Genomic DNA, 19,170 nt, shown 5'->3' with positions numbered 1-19,170 from the left:
TACTCTCACTGTGCACTCACAGACATCCTGTGTAAAATATAGTTTACAAAACAATTTAAAAACCACCAGACTGCTTGAATAGGAAACAGAGGGGCTGGAAACAAACCTTGTAACTTGGTCAAACTACACATGGATGTGGATGTAGAACCAATTTTGAAGTAACACAATTGTCTTTCAGTGTAGTGCTGGAAAACCCACACCCTTCAGACACATTTGTCTCCCAGAAGGAGTAGTGGAGTTTTCATTGGTGTTCCCTTTCCCTGACTGCAGACAACTGCAATTACTTTGTTCTTGGAGAATAATGCAGGAAGTACAGTGGTACTAACCACAGAACCCCTTGAACCAAAGAGTTCCTCAGTGTTCCATTACAAAATATGACCACCTGCCAAAACATTCAGCTTACATTGCTGAGAATTTGGAGGGGGCTACTTTTGTCACAGGTACTTGTAGACCTTTCCTCTACCTGGTAGCAGTCAGGTTGATGCTAAGGATGACAGCATGTTTAATCCTGGATGCTGTCTGGTTTCAAGCACCTGAGTAATCTCACAGATGCCAGCATACTTACTTAGATAGAGGCAACAGATTTCTAAGTCCATCCAGGTTACAGCTAATAATATTGTTCAGTTGTAGCAACCCTTGTTAAGAGCAAGGACAAAAAAACAAGTAAGTCATAAAAAAAAGACTACCATGATACTTTTATTGACATTTCATGCTGTGCATATACAAATTATGAGAAAAAGCCCAAAAAGTCATGCATGTTTTTCTATACTATTTGACCACTTTGCTGTCACTTGAACCACACTTAAGACAAATTCCATCATAAGCAAGTTTCAAGGGAGTATTTCACCAGAACTTTAAACAAGAACCAAAAGCAATTTGTCAACACACCTCTACAGCATTAAAAATCTTCAGTATCAGTTAACAGAAAATAAATTGTGCTGGACAAGGGTAGAAACTACATACACCCATTATTTGAGCTGAAGTAAACCATGGTTTCATAGAAAAAACTTGCAACATATCAGGTAACATTGTGCTATAGGATACAGCTGATCAAAATTTTTTCCACATCATTTTATCCATGAGAAGTCATAAAAAAAATGTTTAGGTCACAAGACACTGGGCAGCACAAAGTTTGAAACCTAAACTCTGCAGCTGATGTCAAATTACACAAAAATTGTTACCAAAGGAGTATTTCCCTCTCTTCAGCTTCACTCCTTAACCAAAAAAAATCCTTACTGTGAACACAGGAGTGGAAAAGTTTAGAGAAAAGAGGGATAGGAAAGGCCTTCCTGTTCATGATATGGTAAACTTGGATAAAGAAGTGAACTTCTCACTTTTGAGAAGTTTTCTTTCTGGAGCTTCTGAAGTCCTAATTTCAGAAATTAGAAAGCTTTTCACTGGCTGTAGAAGGTTGCTGGGTCTTGGCTTTTTCTTCCTGTCCTAGGCAGGTGAAATTCAGTTTTTTGAGCAATGAGGTCTGTGTACAAGCAATTCTTTCCTTCTGTATTCATTCATTTTCTGGCTGATAGAGGTGTTCTAGAAGCTTAAATCATTCCGTTTGAATAAGCATTACTGTCAGTCAGTAACAGCATCCATCTTCATCAAGATCCCAAAAAAGTAAGTGCCCAGGAGGGGAGGTACACCAGGCCCATGGCAGCATCATCTATGAGCACAGCACAAAGGGTAGAGGCTGGACATGTACAATAATCCAGTTTGTATTTAGGCACCTAATGAAACATTTCCAGGAATGCAGCGCTCAAATGCTTCCAGAGAACTTCACTGAGTCAAATGGTGGACCCCAGCGAGTCTTACCATGTCACTCGAGAACACTGCTGTCCATCACAGGCCCTTAGCCAAGCCTTACAACAAAACAACTGAGCAGGGAGGAAGCAGACAAGCTTGATTTTCATCTCTTTCAGCCATACTTCCTTATTCAAGGCTGACTAAGCAGTTGTTACTACAACACATGCAGGAAAACTCCCTGCACAGCACAGCAGAACTTCAGCCTGCCGTGCCTGATTTAATACAAGGTGTCAAGGCATCACCATCAGAGACTGCTCAGCTTTTCCAAGACAAGGTTCAAATTTGCACATAAACGTGGAGAAAAAAGCACATAGACTCAGGTTAGCAATTCCCACAGTTTTTCCCTTATTCCAGGTACTACATATATGAGAAGACATCTGGCTTGTCTCTACAAAACAGCAATCTCTATGTTTTGTGCTTCAGCGGTGTAGTTCAGAAAGACTAAAAGCTTGTGACAAAAGTATAAAAAAAATTACGAAAGTTTAAAAATTCATTATTCATCAATTATCATCATTTAAAAAACCTCAAACCCCGTATCTTGCCTAACAAGATGTCAGTTTTAAGAATACACTTGCATATTACTATTACTTAACATCTTTCGGCAACATGCAGAAAATAATAATACAGGTGGCAGTAAAACATCCAGTGCTGTTTTAATACTCCCAGTAATGCTGGGAAACAGTACAAATTAGTTAGAAAATGATAATACTGACAGTTTTGCATATCTATTAAGTCTAGTGAGGTAATATTGATACTTTAAAAACTTTTGCCACTTCTGCACTGCTTGCTTTTATTGCTGAATTAAAGAGTTTTAGTGAATATGATTTTTTTTAATTGCACTGCACCCCAGCACATCTTAATACTAAGAATATGATTCATTAGTTATTCCAATGCTACCACCCAGCACAAGGCCAAGTTCAATTAACACTTGTACAGGGAAATTATATTTGAAGAAACTCACACCACTGGAGTCACCTGCTACATGATGGGAGAGAAAAAAATCTCATCCTGGCAAATCTAATTTTAGGTTCTCTTCACTGATGCCTTTTTTATAAATTGAAATAAATACTGCCACCAAAAAAAATTACCCCCTATTTTCTAGGTCAGACTTTTATTGTGAGAGTATATAAGTTAATAAAGAGTCCCATTCCTTTTTCCTTCCAAGGGAGCGCAGGTAAAGTGCAGCGGCAGCAGCGGGAAGCCCTCTGGAGCCCAGGTGTGGCCGTGTCAGATGCGGAGCTGGTAGCCCACCTCGTTGAGTGTAGCCAGGTCTCCCTTCTTGTCCAGCACCGCCGGCCTGCGCACAGGGGAGGGAAGAGGGCGCTGCTGACCAGGAGCCCGCACGGCCGTGCAGTGTGGAGAGCACGGCAGTCACACGGGCAAGAGCTTGCCTCAGAGGGCTCAATAGAACTGGTGGTGTCATCTGAAATGCACTCCTGGTAAATCTGCTGGTAAATCTCCTGTAAATCTGTGATAGAGCTGTCTGTGGGTTAACTCTGAAGCTACACAACAGTGAAGGACAAGCTGTGCCATGCTGGAATCCAGGATGTGAGCCTGAAGCACCCCCTCCTCCTGACTTGAGAGAGGGCCTAAATGAGTAGCTAAGACCAGGCACCCCACCTGTCCTCTACCCCAGAGCAGGACTGCAGCTCTTAGAATAAAGCTGGAACAGCTGAGAGCAAACAGGCAGGGCCTCTTACATGGCCATTGCGTGTTGGCTCTCCCAGCCTGCCTTTTCCTCCTGGCTGGGTCTGTGTGAAGGGCTGCAGCCCACCAAACAGAAAACACAGGGTGCACTCCCTTCAGTCTCCTGGCATCCAACATTCTGATACCATCCACCTGAATAATGACACACACAGGGATGCTGATAGGCCATTTAAATATCCCAACAGCCTGAAGCAAAGAAAACCTTGAGCTATCAGTCTCTCTCTTTTTAGCAAGCAAAGGAAAAACTCTTGCAACAAAGTTGTCAAACCAAAACTATCCAGCTGATTTATAGTCTGTGGAAGTGTCTAATCTGAGAGCTTATTGCCGGCTCTCGGCTGTTTTCACACTAAGCCGTCTGTTTGCTTTTCTAAAGACAGACATTGTTTAAAGCACACATTTCTCTAGTACTCTACAGCATGTCTGCTTCCCTGCAGAAACACAGCTAAAGCCCCAGCAGTACAATGGGAGGCTGATCATGGCTCCAGTGCTTTCAGCTCCTCAGCCCTGGTTTCCAGCTCTGTGTGCTCACTCTGCAGCAGATGTGACCCCTGTGTTTGCACAGCCAGGCTGGTGCTTATCTCCCCGCTGCAGGCTGCCAGCCCCTTCCCACTGGAGCGGCTCAGGGCAGGCAGCAGTGCCACAGGCAGCTGGAAACCAGGGAAAGCCCAGCCCTGCCTGTGGCACACTGCTGGGGCACGCACCAGGGAAGAGCTGTACTGCTGCAGCCCCAAGAACTGGGGGTGTATAGCTCACACATACACATGTGCAACAGAGCCTCTGGAATATTTTTTAATTCTTTGATTCAATGAGGATTTTTTTTTTTCTTTTTAAGAGCAGAACTGCTAACAGCAGATCCCTGCTGAGAATCTGCACAGCATTTGAGAGCTGGGGGCATTGCTATGGGTTGCTGATGTTCTTCTGGCTAGCAGCACATTGAGTGAAACCTGTTGCTTTGCCACTTACCTAATCACCTCTCTCAGTAAGCCCACCATCCTCACTGCAGTACTGCCCTGCACTGTGTTTGTCTCAGTTTAAGTACTTCACAGAAGTGAAGGAGTCTTCACTGGTCTCTCTTACTTGCAGGAAGGGATAACACTTAAAGAAATCACTCTAAGATAGTTTGCATTTTCCAGATTATTCCTTCAGAGCAGATGGGATTTGACTAAACAGTAAACAAGCTACAAGCTGCATCCCTCAGAGGGGTAGGATGCGTAGGAGTCAGAGACCAGCAAGAGATGAACTGTCTGAAATTTCCAGTGTCCTTCCTTCCTTCATCCCTCCCTCTCTCCAATTTAGGGATCCTCTTCACACCTTTTTCTCCCTGCCTTTAATTAAGGTCACAATATGGTTTTAATTAAAGCATGCCTGGATAGTAGTACCTTCTCTGATTATCCAGGAGAGATGGGGAGTCACTGTACACCCATGGTGATGTGCCTATTTCCACACATCCACAATTGTCTGTAGCTTTTAGCTACAAACAGACTGTCTTCCATAAGCTTCAGGAAAAGACAAGACTTGGACCAGAGGCACCACAGATTCCATTCTCCTTGGCTGGCAAATGACCTTACACCAAACGTGCCCTCTGAGGCGAGGGGAGTCTGCTTTAGTGGCCCATCAGATCACACCTCCTGTCCAAAGCACCCTGGACATGAACAGGAGAGGAAGCTGTGTCCAGCTGCTGGGCACAGTATTCATGAGCTGTCTGCACTGCAGCTGCCTGATTTTACACATCCTAATGTAATCCTGCCCCCTTGCACATCCTGATAAAACAGACTAGCAGAATTTCCCTTTCAGCAGCTACACTGGGCTGGAAGCACACAAGGCCAGTGTTGCCATGCCACTCACAGAGCACGTTAAGCCTCAACATGAAATGGAAAGGAAACAGATCTGGTGAGCTGACATTTAGGAGCAGAGATTCTCCAGGCATGGCCCTCCCTTCCAAACTCATAGCATCTCTGCCAACTCCCTCCAGCTCCAAGCACTCCTGGTGAGGATGAAACACTGCATTGCCTGTTCCAGCACAGGTCTGCAATTTACTGCACCCTCCTACTTTGGGACTTCAGAGGATGGGCAAGTGGACACAGTAAAGCTTCAGACTTACCAGAGATTCACACTGCCCTATCCATATCCTCTTGTATTCAAGCAGGATCACACCAGCTGTGGGCTAAGAGCACATGGACTGCTGCATAGCTCAGTTAACAAGCTGCAATTTGACTACACACCAGCCTCCTAGGCAGGCATGCACTGGGTATTGCATTGCCACCTGTCCTGCAAAGTGCCCCACCTGCCTCGCAGCTGCCTTTCCAGAATAAAAGGCTACATGGGCTTCTGGCCCCTACCACTAACATTTACCCAATAAACTTGAAGGAACAAGGATGAGAAGTTAAATGTTTGTAGCTGTGAAATCCTCTTCCATCCTTAAGCACAGTTTCAGCCTTTGTTCTCCAGAAACAATCCAGCCAAGACACTCTAATTCAGCACTCCACATATCCTTCAGTGACCCAGGCTGTAATAACAGCTTGCCATCAGCAGGTGAAGCCTTTCAAATGAATGTGTTATTCAGCCCCTGCCAGCTCACACTGGAGCAAAATACTTCTCTCCCCCTCCCCAGCAAGCTCAAGAAAGCTGTAATTACAGCATGGGAGTAAGAGATCCACAAAGAAACAAAACACAGTGTTGATAAGCACAGCCATTCTGTAGCTAGGATTCCAGCCTAAAGCCTAGCAAACCTGACTCTCTCCTATTCTGTGTGTAACACAAAGGCCTCTCACTCCATCAGGTTCTCAGAGATCCATCAATATGGAGAAGAGAATACCCCATTTCTCCTGTTGTGTCTCTCGCCTTACGTCAAATGCTGCATGTGCTGGGATGTGTCACCCCTGAGCAGGGGATGCCATTCCCCCTTCAGGGCTCACAGCTCATCACACTGTGTCTGGGTCCTACATCTTCTGTCATGGTGACCCAGGGTTTATTTTAGAGTTACACATAATCTGCTCTTGATACGGAGCAACAGAGCAGAACCACTGAGCAGGTAACAGGTGCTGAAGCCACTGCAAGGCCACCTGTACACTCCCTATCTTTCTGTCCTGGAAAAGCAAAGCTGCCAAGCAGAGATCAATCACTGCAGAGCAGCCACGTGCCCAGCAGCTCTTTCAGGAAACCACCTCAACTGAAGAGTCTCCAAGCCCAGTGATACTCACTCCTCTCCAGAAATACTTGATCCACTCCAGCAACTGCAGAAGCTCAATCAGAAACTCAAAAATGAAACTGTTCCTCAAAGAAAATCTGGGAGGTGAAGAAGCCTGAAGCAGCTGAGCCCATTAGAACTATAATTATCTATGCACTAAACAAGGAGCTCTCAGTGACGAAGCCTGAAGTGCAGCATCGTGGACTGAGTGTGAATGAACATTTAAAAACAAAAGCTTGCTGCGAAATCATCTGCTGCTAATGTATCTTGACGTTATCTTTAGAAGGTTAGTCTAATGTCTTTGTTAGCTGCTTTAAAATAAATAAGTGCTGAGACAGTAGTTGGGGAACCTATTTAAAAAGCAATGATCATAAATATGAGACTAATCTGGGTTACGTATAGGCTTTCACAGTTGTCAGCTTCCTGGCATGGAGCACTACAGCTAGAACTCAGCTCTTCCACATCTAAGGTAGGGGAGTGTGAATTGCCAGTGGCTGTAAAAGGCCTGTGGATCTGGAAGCACAGTTTTATCTATTTAGAGGTATTGCATTCATCCTTCCCTACACAGCTAAAGAACAACTCTTAGCTACAATACACATGGAAAGTGGCCTGGGGTTTTTTTAAGCTGACTGAAATCAAACAATACAATTCAAGTGATGTTGCCACTTTGGAAAGACAAGTTGACTTTCTCCCCGTCTCTGTAAGCTGCACAGTCCAGGACCCTGCAAGGAGGGGCCATCAGGCAACAGGAAGCACGCAATGGCAGGACATCAGTGGTGCCAGCAGCTTCTGGAGCCTCTCTGGTAACTGAGGCACCTGGTGCAGTTTTCCTGTATGAGCCAGTGAGCACGGAAGTTTTGTACAACCAAGTAACACCAGCACCCTCCCCTCCTGCCCCAGCAGGGCCGGTGGCAGGGATGGATACTCACGATTTATCTCTCCTGCAGGCCCGTCTCTGAGGGCTGCCCTGCCTCCGGCGAGGGGACAGCGACTTACCCCGGGATCTCTCCTTCATCGGAGAATGGGCACTTGAGGGTTTCAGAATCTGTGAGAGAGGGGGGAGGGAAGGAAGCGGCCTTCAATAAAGGCAATGATTCACTGCAAATAAAAATTTAAAATAAAGGGCCTCATACAGTAGCAGGGATGGCACACAAAGAGCCTTCAGTCCCTTGGGGCTTATTCAAACCCTGCTCAGGTTAAGAGGAACTCAAAGCTGTTATCATGTGATAGCTGTTCAGGGGCCCCCTCCAAAATTAGTTGGTGTCACCAGTTCAGTTCCCAGATGAATACTGTCTCATCTACGGCTTTCTTCAGAGCTGGCAACAGCAAGAGATAAGAAAAATGGCTTTGAGCCTCAGCTGAAAGAAACTCAGGCAGCCAAATCACCCTCTCCAGCTTTTCTCTCAACAAACAGAGGTGACCATTTCTCAGGCTGGCAGCTGAACTCTGACACTGAGGCTTCTCAGTAGGTCTCCAACTTGCCCCCATGCTCCAGGCCCTCCAGCGTCAGAGGGCCATCAGCATTGCACTCACACTCTGGACTGCTTTAAAGACCTGATCCTCCAAACTCAGCCTGCTCACAATGGAAGCCCTCTGAATTCTGTAGTAACTGGAGGGAAAGATCAGATGCAGGGCGTTCAGCCTTCAAGGGCTCAGGGCTGTGGTCCTGGCCCTGAGGCACTCACCAGGACTAGACCCAGTGGCACAGCTTAGCACACAGAGAGCTGATCCCTCTATCAAAAGCAAGTACAAAACTCAGTAAGTCATCCACCCATATGGACTTCTTCAACTCAAGTCTGCTTCAGCTGTTTGCTCTCTGGATAATATGAAAAGCATATGAATAGAGAAGGAAAAAACCCAAACTCAATTACATCAGTAATCAAGCCTGTATGCTTAAGGGGATAACATGGTACAAGGTGGCCCTCAAAACTCTTTGGCAGGGCAGGAGAGATGGCAGCAGAACATAGGGGCTATGATGCCCCTGGCAAGGCTGACCCCAAGGTCAGGGCAAGGGGGCAGGTGCCTCAGCCAAAGAGGCATGTGGCTGCTACGTAGGAGCCGTTCTTTTAGCAGGGAAGGGGACGAGAACCCAGAATAACTTGGACACGATGCCACATACCTCTCCACAAGAGCCAGATCCATACTTAGCAACAAACCTGCTCTGCTCTCGCTGCTGGCAGCCAGCTGGACAGGCACCAAATCCACTTCCACCACAACCACAAACAGCTCCTGCCCATGCCAGGCTCAGAGGCACGGTCAGGGACACCCCTCATGCCCAAGGGCAGCCAAACCCTCCAGGCCCCTGGCAGCCTGCCCTGTCTCCCCGTTGTTTCCCAACGAGCTCTTCAGTCCAATCAGCCAGCAGGGAAGCACCAGTCTGTCAGGGAGTTGCTTTACTCGTCTTTCCCACATAACCTACTCTGTGAATTAGCTGAGGGTAGTGAACATCAGCCCCTGGCATGTCCTGCAAGGAGAGGCAACCACTGACACAGATGTGCCATGGCACCTCCTGCAGCTCAGGTGGAAAATGCAGACCCCCTCTACCTGCGACCATGCCACTCTTCCCAGCAGTTCCAACCCCAGCCATGCTGATTCTTCCCAACCACCTTCTTCTGGAGTCATTGAGGAAAGCAAACTGTGCAACAGCTCCCTGATAGCCAGGGACAAGTATGGGTTCAAGTGTTTCCCAGGCTAAAGTGGAGATCCTTCAACTAAACTGCTGTAAGGGGTGGAAAGCACACCAAATCCTGGGGAAGCAGCACCAAGATAGATGCAAGCACCCCCCTCAGCCCACCTGATACCTGCATGATCTCAGGCTGACACAGAGCAAAACCCATCTCTGCAGGATGGGACAGGGCACAGCTGCCTCCTGAGCCCAGCACCCTTGGGTGCACAGACCTACCTTCATCCTCATATCCCTGGCAAACTTCTCGAGCTCCTTTCTGACTTCTGTGCGCATCATTTTGGACACATTGAGGACCAGCTGTTTCCACTCGATGGGCTGGAAGCTGTGCGGCTCATGCGGGACGTACAATCCGATTTTGACTTTCTTGACTGAATGCAAGTACTTTTTGTAGGAGTCTTCGAAGTCGAAGATGAGGTCGCTCAGAGTTCGGTACGTGAGAGGTTTGTCCATGAGATCCGATCGCCTGCTCATGCCCAGCGAGCCGTAGCGGCCATTGCAGTAAATCCCAAGCACCACGTGATGAAAGTAATTCCCTGAGAAGTGGGTTTTAAAGCTGATGGGGAATCGTTCCACGGAGGGCTGCCCGTTTGTTAGGTAGCTGGGGTGCACTGCATCAAGGCAACAACGGTGCTGGGAAAGCAGCAGGCACAATTGCACCTGTAAGACATCTTCAGCAGGTTTGGGGGTTTAACTGCCAGGGCAAAGGGCTGTCTTGTAAACACAAACTTGTTCTCACTGTGCCCAGATACAGCCAGTGCTGCCGGAGCTCATTTCACTGCTTGGACAATAAGATGCAATGGTTCAGAAGGGGAAGGGCATGACTCTTAATCCCACTTAGGGGAAAGATAAAAACCACAACACTTTCAGGTCAGCACACCTGAAAGAGAGACCACCCTCCCTAGATCTCCCCATTTGATACCAACAGCTAACTCCCACGCTTCCAAAGGGAAAAGTGTTTACCTCCCTTTCTTGAGCGTTTCATACAACTTAGTTTATTGAGCTTTATTTTCTTCAAATAGTACCAAGAACTTTGGATTCATTCCCCTCCAAGGTGACAGTCTGCCTTTCCTTCTGTAAACTAGCCCTCAACATTGCCACTCCTCATACAGAATGTTTTAGCATGTTACCCTTGTAACATGTTGCTGAGAGGAACCAAAGGAAAGGTCCAAGATGAATAATTAATTAGATAAGCACAGAGGCATGGTCAGAAACAACACTCTTAAAAAGCAAACCCTGTCCCTGGAACCAATGACTGGCCATTTCAAAGTCACCACGTGCAGAGGCCAGGACCAAGCTCCATGCAGGGTAGGGTGTGATCTCAGAGGGGAGCTACGTGCAGGTCACCTCCTTGGGAGGCTGCTGGCCCGTGCCAGGGAAAGGACAGGCTGAGAATCCCTCGCACAGGCAGCTTTGCGTCAGCATCTACGTTGCACACAGCTCCCTGCTGCTAATCCTGGGACAGCTGAAACTCACCCTGGCTCCACGTGCTGGCACCTGGCCCCCGGGACAGCAGGTGCCCTTCCCCTCTGCTGCTGAGGCCCCCACCCACACCTGGGGCATGGAGGAGGGATGACCAGAAAAGGCTGTAGCAAAACACTCCAGCCTGGGGTTCCTCCAGCCAGAGACACCTGCTGTAACCTTGGAGCCATCCCTTGAGTCAGCTGGTCATGGTTCTGCCACTACAAAATACAGCAGCCCAAAAGGCAGCACTGCCAGGATGGTGTCAGGGCATGCTGACAGATGGAGGAGTGGGCTCAGTTCCTGCTGAAGCTGCAGGAACCTGCTCTGTCCAGGATTCTGCTCTGGGAATCACCAGCATCCCTTCCTCTCCCTAGCTCATGCCCAAAAAGGAGGTATTTAACAGCAGTGAAACAAGAGCCACCACACAGCTGAGATATCCTGGGATGTTACTGTGACCAGCCTTCCTCCCCTGCTTGCATAGCACGGCTGCCTGACAGCTGCTGGGAAACTCAGAGCACAAAAAAGCCTTTGTATCAAGACTATAAAACACAATTTGGGCTCAGTTCTGGTTCGGCCCAGCTTGACATGCCACCACCTCACCACCAGTGCGACTCCCTGGGATGCTGACCCCTGCCTGCACCCCACATTTCACCTCTTTGTTCTGTAGGGAGGCATGAAAAGCATCCAGTGGTTCTCATCTCACTCTAAACCATTTTCTCAGGGGGCTATTTCACCCACTGTTTGTTGAATTTAACAAGTTCAAACTTCTGGCTTTTGGGTAAATGCAGAAACCAACTAATAAGAGATTCATGAACTACACAGAATCTGAGGTCAAGAGTGAGGAGTTTCACAGACAAAAAAAAAAAAATAGGCAAGAAAAACACATTGGCACAGAACTTCCAGAACAGCCACAGGGAAGCTTTTCAGTTCCATGTCAAACATGTTTAGCTGCATTCAGTGCTAGATGTCATTGGCTTTAGCAGCCTGGAGAAAATGTGTTAGAGGGTAAAGGAACAGACAACACTGTGGGCTCAGCTCACAGTGCACTTCACTGGCTGTATGACCATGAGTCTGGAATACTGTGCCCAGCAGAGCACAGACCTCCCTACCACACACACGTGTCACCCAGCCAAGGCCACGTGCACCCACCTCCTGCCCCACTGCCATCAAACACAGACACCCTGACATCACCTACACAGAACAGAAACAGCTCTATTTGCCTTAGGTGGTGGATCACTGGCTTTAGGACTAGCTTCTCCTAGAAAAATACCTCCACCCCACCACCAGTAGATGATTTATAATTAAAGATTATAAATACACTGCAAGGGCAGAATGGGGCCCAGCACCATTATGTCAACTGGAAAACTCAGCACACACTCACCTCAGTTAAAAGGTCACCTTGCTTAGGGCCTTAAAAGGTGCATCCTGTGTACATCAAAGTCATGCTACAATAATTTGTGTCCTACAGATCGATTCTTGCAAAAGCCCATTGTATTTATCCCTCTGTGTAACTGAAAAAGCACTATCTTTTATTAACACCTAGGAAGCTTTCAAACATCGCCACTATTTTTCCCCCTCATTATGAAAGGGTTTTCACTCTGCTCCCCAAGTGACTTTCTGTTAAGTCCATACAAAGCTTTGGTGGCCACCTGCCACACATACACACTTCTGCCACAAGGGCTCAGAGAAGTTGCAATTTAATCTCATTAAATACTTACTAGGAGTAAAAGAATCTTTTGAGGGCAGAAATTACCCACCATCAAATAACCCAGCAACAACTGCTGTGGAAATTAACCTTTAGGTACAGGTTGCTTCTGCTGAGGGACTGCTAATGAGAGTCCCCACCCGAGATGAAATACACAGCAAATGGGCTGGAAAGGCACATCAGATCTTCCCCTCTGTCCATGCATCATTATTACAGCTTTTCCTTTCTGCTCTGCCCAAGGAGAGCTGTATTGTGGCAAACAAAAGGCAAGCACACAGCAATGCTGCAGCTGTAATCACACTTCTGAGCTGGGACTGTAACTGCAGGATGGAGAGTCAGGGAGTGAATTAGATGTCACAATAGAGAAGCAGTGCAGAGCAGGAGAGGGCAAAAGCAGCTGCAGCAAAGCTCAGTGGCCTCCTAATCCTGGGTCTTCATGACAATCAAGATGATGGAGCCAGGCTCTTCCCAGTGGTGCCAACCAACAGGACAAGGGGCAACAGGCAGAAGCTGAAGCACAAGAAGCTCACAGGTCAGGTACAGAAGGGTCCTAACAAATTGGTAACATCAGCCCAGAGCCCAGTCACTAGAGGGGTTCTGCAGGGCTCCATCCTCAGCCCAGGTCCCTTCAACATCTTCATTAACAACACAGACACAGAACTCAAAGGAATAAGTAAGTCTGGGGACAGCACCAAACTGAGAAGAGCTGTTGACTCCTTCAAGGCCAGAGAGGCGCTGCAGAGAGACCTTAAACTGGAGAGACAGGCAACCAGCAACCACATAAAGTTTAACAAGAGCAAGTGCTGGAATCTATACCTGAAAAGGGGCAGTGCTTCATATCTTAAGAGCCCAGCAAGTAGGGCTTTTGAAGTCTGGTCAAGATGAGCACAGAAAACTACAGGGTGTCTGTTCTCCCCTCTCCTGCCATTCCCATAGGCTGGGGCCATGAGCAAGTGCCACTGGGCAACAGCAAATTGGAGGGATGGCAGCAGGCTGGGGAGCAAGGAAGCAGCTCTAGTTACATCAGCAATGCTGAAGCTGCTGGCACAGAGCAGCACGTGGAGCAGGAGGAAAATAAATCTCGCACTTCCAAACCATCAATAAGGCTTCAGTAAAACCAGAAGAGTTGTTTTTCCAAGCAACTGCTCAGAGGGACCCCAACCACCAGCAATAAACATTCAGAGAGGTTTCTGACTCCCCAGCTGGAGTCAGACAGCATTTCCCACGGGCTTGGGATTGCTTACTGTGAGGCAGAGTGCTGCTGAGCCCACATGTGGGTGTTGTCTACACAGAGGGCCCAGAGTTCCCCCTGGCAGCTCCAGGGTCCATGTAGGAAAGGCTCAAACAGCTGGTTCAGCTTCCCAAAGCAGGACTGCCAGCGTGACATCCCTTAGATTGAGAAACTACTCTACAGTGAGAGGTGACTAGCTAAAGCTTAGATCATGACAATGGAAGCAATTAAAAGCTCTCTCCCAGCTCTTTACAGCCACCACAGGAACTGTAGCTATTCAGTATGATCTTCCTTTCCCATATTTCAGTTAACAAGAGGGTCAAGCTGAAGACAAGCACACAGGAGGCAAAGAGGAGCCCTACATGGACATCAATATCCTGCACTGACGGCAAGAAACTCTCTCCCTTACTGAAAACACTCGCTGCCAGCCCAGGGATGTACCTGCTGGCCTGGAGGAGATGGATGGACCTAGGTGTCCAGTGGTGATAAACACCATCTACTGACTGCATCCACAGAAGGAATAGTGCAGAAGCTACTGAATAATTTCTCACTCCTGAGACACTTCAGCTCTTCTCTTCCTTGTTTAATGATATTATTGGCCAGGGGCTCTAATACCCTGCACAGGTCCAAGTGTTACCTCACATGAACTGGGAGAGGGATGCTGAAGACAGCAGGAGTGATTTCTGCTCAGCCAATGCAGACATGCTCCGCGAGACTCCCCAAGGAGGGATGCAGTGTGCAGCTTCCCCCTCCCCCTCTGATATTTTGCTCTCCACGTTTTAATAAAGTGAATGCAGCACAGATAAAATTCCCTTGGCACTTTTAGGTTTACTATTCCTTTTCATGAGCTCAAATCAATTGGATCTTTGCTCAGAAAGAGTGGGCTGAACGCACCATTACTCAGCTGATTTACAACTGAACTGAGAAATGCCCTGGGGAAGACAGCAGGAGGAATGCTTCTGGTTAGGCACTGACAAGCAGATCACATAAGCAGAGAGATATGAGGCCAGTTCAGACAGCTACACAGAGAAAAAGAGCTGTGCAGACTGCTGCAAAATAACACTGGAAGATCTGTTTGAGCTTTCGGTCACCTCAGAGCAGCTGCTTTCCTTGGTGTTTGCAGACAGGGTACTTTACCTCACTGCCCTATAAAAATGCTTCAAGATCAAGTGCATAGGCAATTATGAAAAACTTAATTGTGCACCAAGAGGGATTATAGAGGCATTTTATAAGCAGTCACACAGTAGAAGGCAAATGCACAAGCCAGCGAGCAGCTCAATTAAAAGCCCATCTTGCGAAGCCGCTCTGCGCGAGCTGGCTCTGAAGGAAGGCTCACACCGAGGGCCCGCTGGAGTGGGCTGTGCTTTGTCAGTGTCCCAGCAACACCCAGGCCTGCCAGCACACCGATTACAGCAGGACCTTATTTCCAGATACACGAATGCAACCAGAGGTTAACCACACAGGGCTGCTCAGCTCAGGCCTGTGTGAAGGCACTGGCTGGAAACTCAGGCGAGAGGGTGAGCACATCTTCCCTGGAAAGCACCTGACCTTGGAACGCTGCTGGCCTCACTGTAGCTGCATCCAGAGGGCTATGATGAAGATCAGAATCTCACAGCTGACAAAACCCAGCAAACTTCCCCATGTGCCATGCCAAAGAGGCCTCCCCAAAACCCTCATGCTGCACATGCATCACAACACTACGAGGTTCCCTATGGGCACAGGCTCCATACCAGCCACTTCCCAGGCACACAAATTCTGGTGACCCATCACTGCTACACTCTTTGTGTACCCACACCTCAAGCAAAATTCCTGGGGTTTATAGGGCATGAATCTTGTAAACTTAAATGCATCTGGTACTGGAGCACCAGCCAGCAGACAGTCCCTGCTCTCAGACAGAGGCTTTCAAGACAGGAAGCAGAAGTCCTAGAAAGACAAGCCTGTTCCATACTCTCCCCTGGCTAAACCTTCTCAATTAAAAAAAAAAGTTTGCCCTAAGTTTGAGGTTTTTTAATTAGCATCTAGAGACACAAAAATTCGTAGACAACTCTGAAGAAACTTCAAATGACAACAAATAGTATAAAATATAGCTTTTGACTATTTTGCTTCCTTCACTTCTCAAAAAGAAAAACCCCACAAACCACCAAACTGAACCCACAAGTCAGGTCTGAGGCAAGCAAAAAACCAGCAACAACACTTTCAGGTTATCATGGTTATCTTTAGGCCACTAATTGCCCTTTGCTCCTGTGATATGTGGAACAATCAGTTCACTGCTAGAAATACAGTGCTGCAAGACACACTGACACTGCAGAGCTGCATCAACTCCCCCTGGGGATTCTTTTCCCTATTCCTTTCATCCTCAAATAATAGTTTGGGACACAACCTTGACACAAGCACAAGCGTAACAGATCCACTGACATCACTTCAAGGGCAATCAGTTAATGTAAACTTTTTGGGCTTCAGGAAAACTTTCAATACTGTTATTCCCAGTACTCTCCTGGACAAAATATCCAGCATACAGCTAGAGAAATACATAACACAGTGGGTGAGCAACAGGCTCACAGGTCAGACATGAAGGGTTAGAGCAAACAGGGTTGCATCAGGCTGGCAACCACTCACTACTGGGGTTCCACAGGGCTCCATTTTAAGGCTGGTTCAACATCTTCACAAATTACTTGGATGCAAGACTCAAAGGTATGCTTAGTGAGTTTGCTGATGACACAAAATTAGGAAGAGCTGCTGACTCTCCCAAGGGCAGAGAGGCCCTGCAGACAGAACTTGACAACTTGCAAAGTTGGGCATTCACCAGCCTATGAAGTTTAACAAGTGAAGTGCCAGATTCTGCACCTGGGACAGGGCACACTTGGTTTGTGGATAGACTGGGGAATGAGAGGCTGGAGAGCACCACCACAGAGAGGGAACCGAGTCAGCAGTGCTGGCAGGCAGCAGGGCCAACCCTGTCCTGGGGGCATCAGGCACAGAATTGCCAGTCGGGCAAGGGAGGGGATTGTCCCATTCTGCACTGGGGTGGGCTCATCTCCAGTGCTGGGGGCACTTCTGGAATTCACAATATAAAAAGGACATAAACCTGTTGGAGAGCATCCAAAAGAGGGCAATGAAGATGGTCCTTGAGGAGAAGCCATACAAGGAATGGCGGAGGTCACTTCACTTGTTCAGCTTGGAGGAAACTGAGGGGAGATTTCATTGCAGTTACAACTTCCTCATGAGGGGAGGCAAAGGAGCAGTTACTGATCTCTTCTCTGTGGTGCCCACTGACAGAGCACAAGGGAATGGCCTGAAGCTGTGTCAGGAGGGTTTAGGTTGGATATTAGGAAAGGGTTCTTTACACAGGGGATGGTTGGGCACTGGAACAGCCTCCCCAGGGAAGTGGTCACAGCACCAGGCAGCCTGACAGAGCTCCAGGAGCATTTGCACAACACAGGACCTGAACTTCAATGGTTCTTGCGGACTCATTCCAACTCAGGATATTCTATGATTCTATAATTTGTCCTTCTGGAAGGGCTTTGAAGGGGATTTGAGTGTCTTGTTGACATCAAGCTCCCAAGACCCTGATCCCTCCAGTGGCATGCAGAGCCTGTCAGCATTCCCAGGGAATGCTGACAGACTCAGACTCCAATCCGAGGCCCATCCCTGGCACACACTGCTCAGCCCATCCCCTTCCCAGCCCCCAGCAGCCATCGATTCTCACAGGCACTACCTGCCAGGCTCTGCCAGCTCCTTCTCCCACGGGAGGGGGCAGCAGCAGCCAGCAAAACGCTGCAGAGACATCCCGGGAGATGGTTTGATTCGGGGCTTATTTTTAGTTGGGATTTGTTTTAAATGAAACTTGATCATTTCTGACAAGATGTGTCTGGCAACCTGTTCCTGCAGCCCTGCCTTGCCCTCCTCCAGTGTTTTAGGATGGTGCAGGTTGATTTATCAGTGACAGCACCAGAGGGCGGAGAAGCACTTGAGTGTCTAAATGAGTGAAGACTGAGTAGGAAGCAAGCATTATGTTAAGGGGAAGCTCAGATGTTTCACTGTAATACACGTTTCAGACAAAGCACAGCTGTGGGTTCAGAGACAAAAGCTAACATGACTTGGCCACGGAAACATCAGACAAACACAGAACAGAACCCACGCTCCTTGGGTGTTACCGAGCTCCAACAACAACCAACAGAGAAGTGCTAACAAAGAAAACAAGGATTGTGTAGACAGGTACTTATCTGGGCACTTTGGGTCAGATCTTGACATTAGGCAGATTACCAGGGCAGGAGGCAAAGTCTGCATGGCCAAACCACACTTGTGAACTGGCACACAGCATCCCAACTCCTACCTACAGGCCCAGGCAATTCAGCAGCTTGGTGATGAACACCAGGGCAGCTCCCCAAGCTGCTGGCACTCACCTTTCGCTGCAAGCCTCTCCAACACCATCCGTGAGAGGCAACGTGTTAAACAGAGCTGCAGTGGAAAAAGTTACAGGTACGTGAAAGGATACATCCCCAGGATAACTGCTTCAAGGCATTTGATAGGTAAGGACTCCCTGGTCATTTCTTTTGCTGTCTCCATTAACCTAGAACAAAAACAAAACAGTTTTTAGTCCTTCCAGCTAGAGCAATTGACAGGAATCCAAAGGTCCTCTCATATACCAAGAGCCAGGCACCTCCAGTTCTTATCTCAGCAAGAGCTGGTGAACTTGATTCTCCCCTTCAGTGACTTGTCAGAGTCCTGTTAACTTCTGGAGAATGACTAGGGGAAAAAAAAAAAAAAAAAGGAAAGAGGAAAGAAAAAAGGCATTTGGCATCCCAGTGCCTTCCAGCCTCTGAAGGTGGACAGAAGGAATGCAGTCCTCTCTGCCCCTCGCAGCAACTCCCTGAGCATCACTTCAGACTGTAACACAAAGCCCCGCTGAACCGCACCAGCTGGCAATCAGGGAAATCCCAGAGCAGGACTGAGTTCAGCCTATTTTCAAAATAACCCTGGCTCTCCTCTGGAGGAAAAACAAACAAACCAACCAGCCAGGAGAGAGGATGGTTACATGGCCCCCTAAAAGCCACAAATGCCTCCATAATCCCACAGCTACAGCTGCAGACCAGAATGTGTTGCCTTTTTATCAGTCTGCTCTGCAGAAAGCTCTACCAACACAGACACTTCACACCCATGCAAACTGAGTTATTGTCTTGCTGCTGCTCCACATCTCCTATGGACAGGAAAAGTGGAAAAATCCACACCATTTCCTGCAGGAGTACAGGAAACTACGCATGCCCAGGATTTTGCAAGTTCCCAAAGTTTAGTTACAATCTAGACGCTATCTCTGGAGTACAATTATTTGATAGAGACAACACATGTGTCAAGCAACCTCAGGTCAGCTGAGAAAGCTATTGTGCCAGACT

At 47.7% G+C, this 19,170-nt stretch overlaps 1 protein-coding gene across 1 annotated transcript in view; it reads right to left on the bottom strand.

The window, feature by feature from the left end:
- Nucleotides 1-7: 7 nt before the first annotated feature.
- VASH2 (vasohibin 2) overlaps nt 8-19,170 on the bottom strand; it is a 34,713-nt gene continuing 15,550 nt past the window's right edge. Inside the window, exons 4-7 of the mRNA XM_063391030.1 lie at nt 18,276-18,350; nt 9,600-9,981; nt 7,627-7,742; nt 8-3,100 (exon numbers count right to left, since the gene is read on the bottom strand). Of these exons, the coding sequence (XP_063247100.1) occupies nt 3,031-3,100; nt 7,627-7,742; nt 9,600-9,981; nt 18,276-18,350 (643 nt within the window). The 3' untranslated portion in view covers nt 8-3,030. The remainder of the gene's footprint in view (nt 3,101-7,626; nt 7,743-9,599; nt 9,982-18,275; nt 18,351-19,170) is intronic.

This window comes from Prinia subflava, chromosome 2 (genome assembly GCF_021018805.1).
Source record: "Prinia subflava isolate CZ2003 ecotype Zambia chromosome 2, Cam_Psub_1.2, whole genome shotgun sequence".
NCBI classification, from domain to species: Eukaryota; Metazoa; Chordata; class Aves; order Passeriformes; family Cisticolidae; genus Prinia; species Prinia subflava.
Note: the sequence above shows the minus strand (reverse complement) of the source record. Positions and strands in the feature narration are given on the sequence as shown.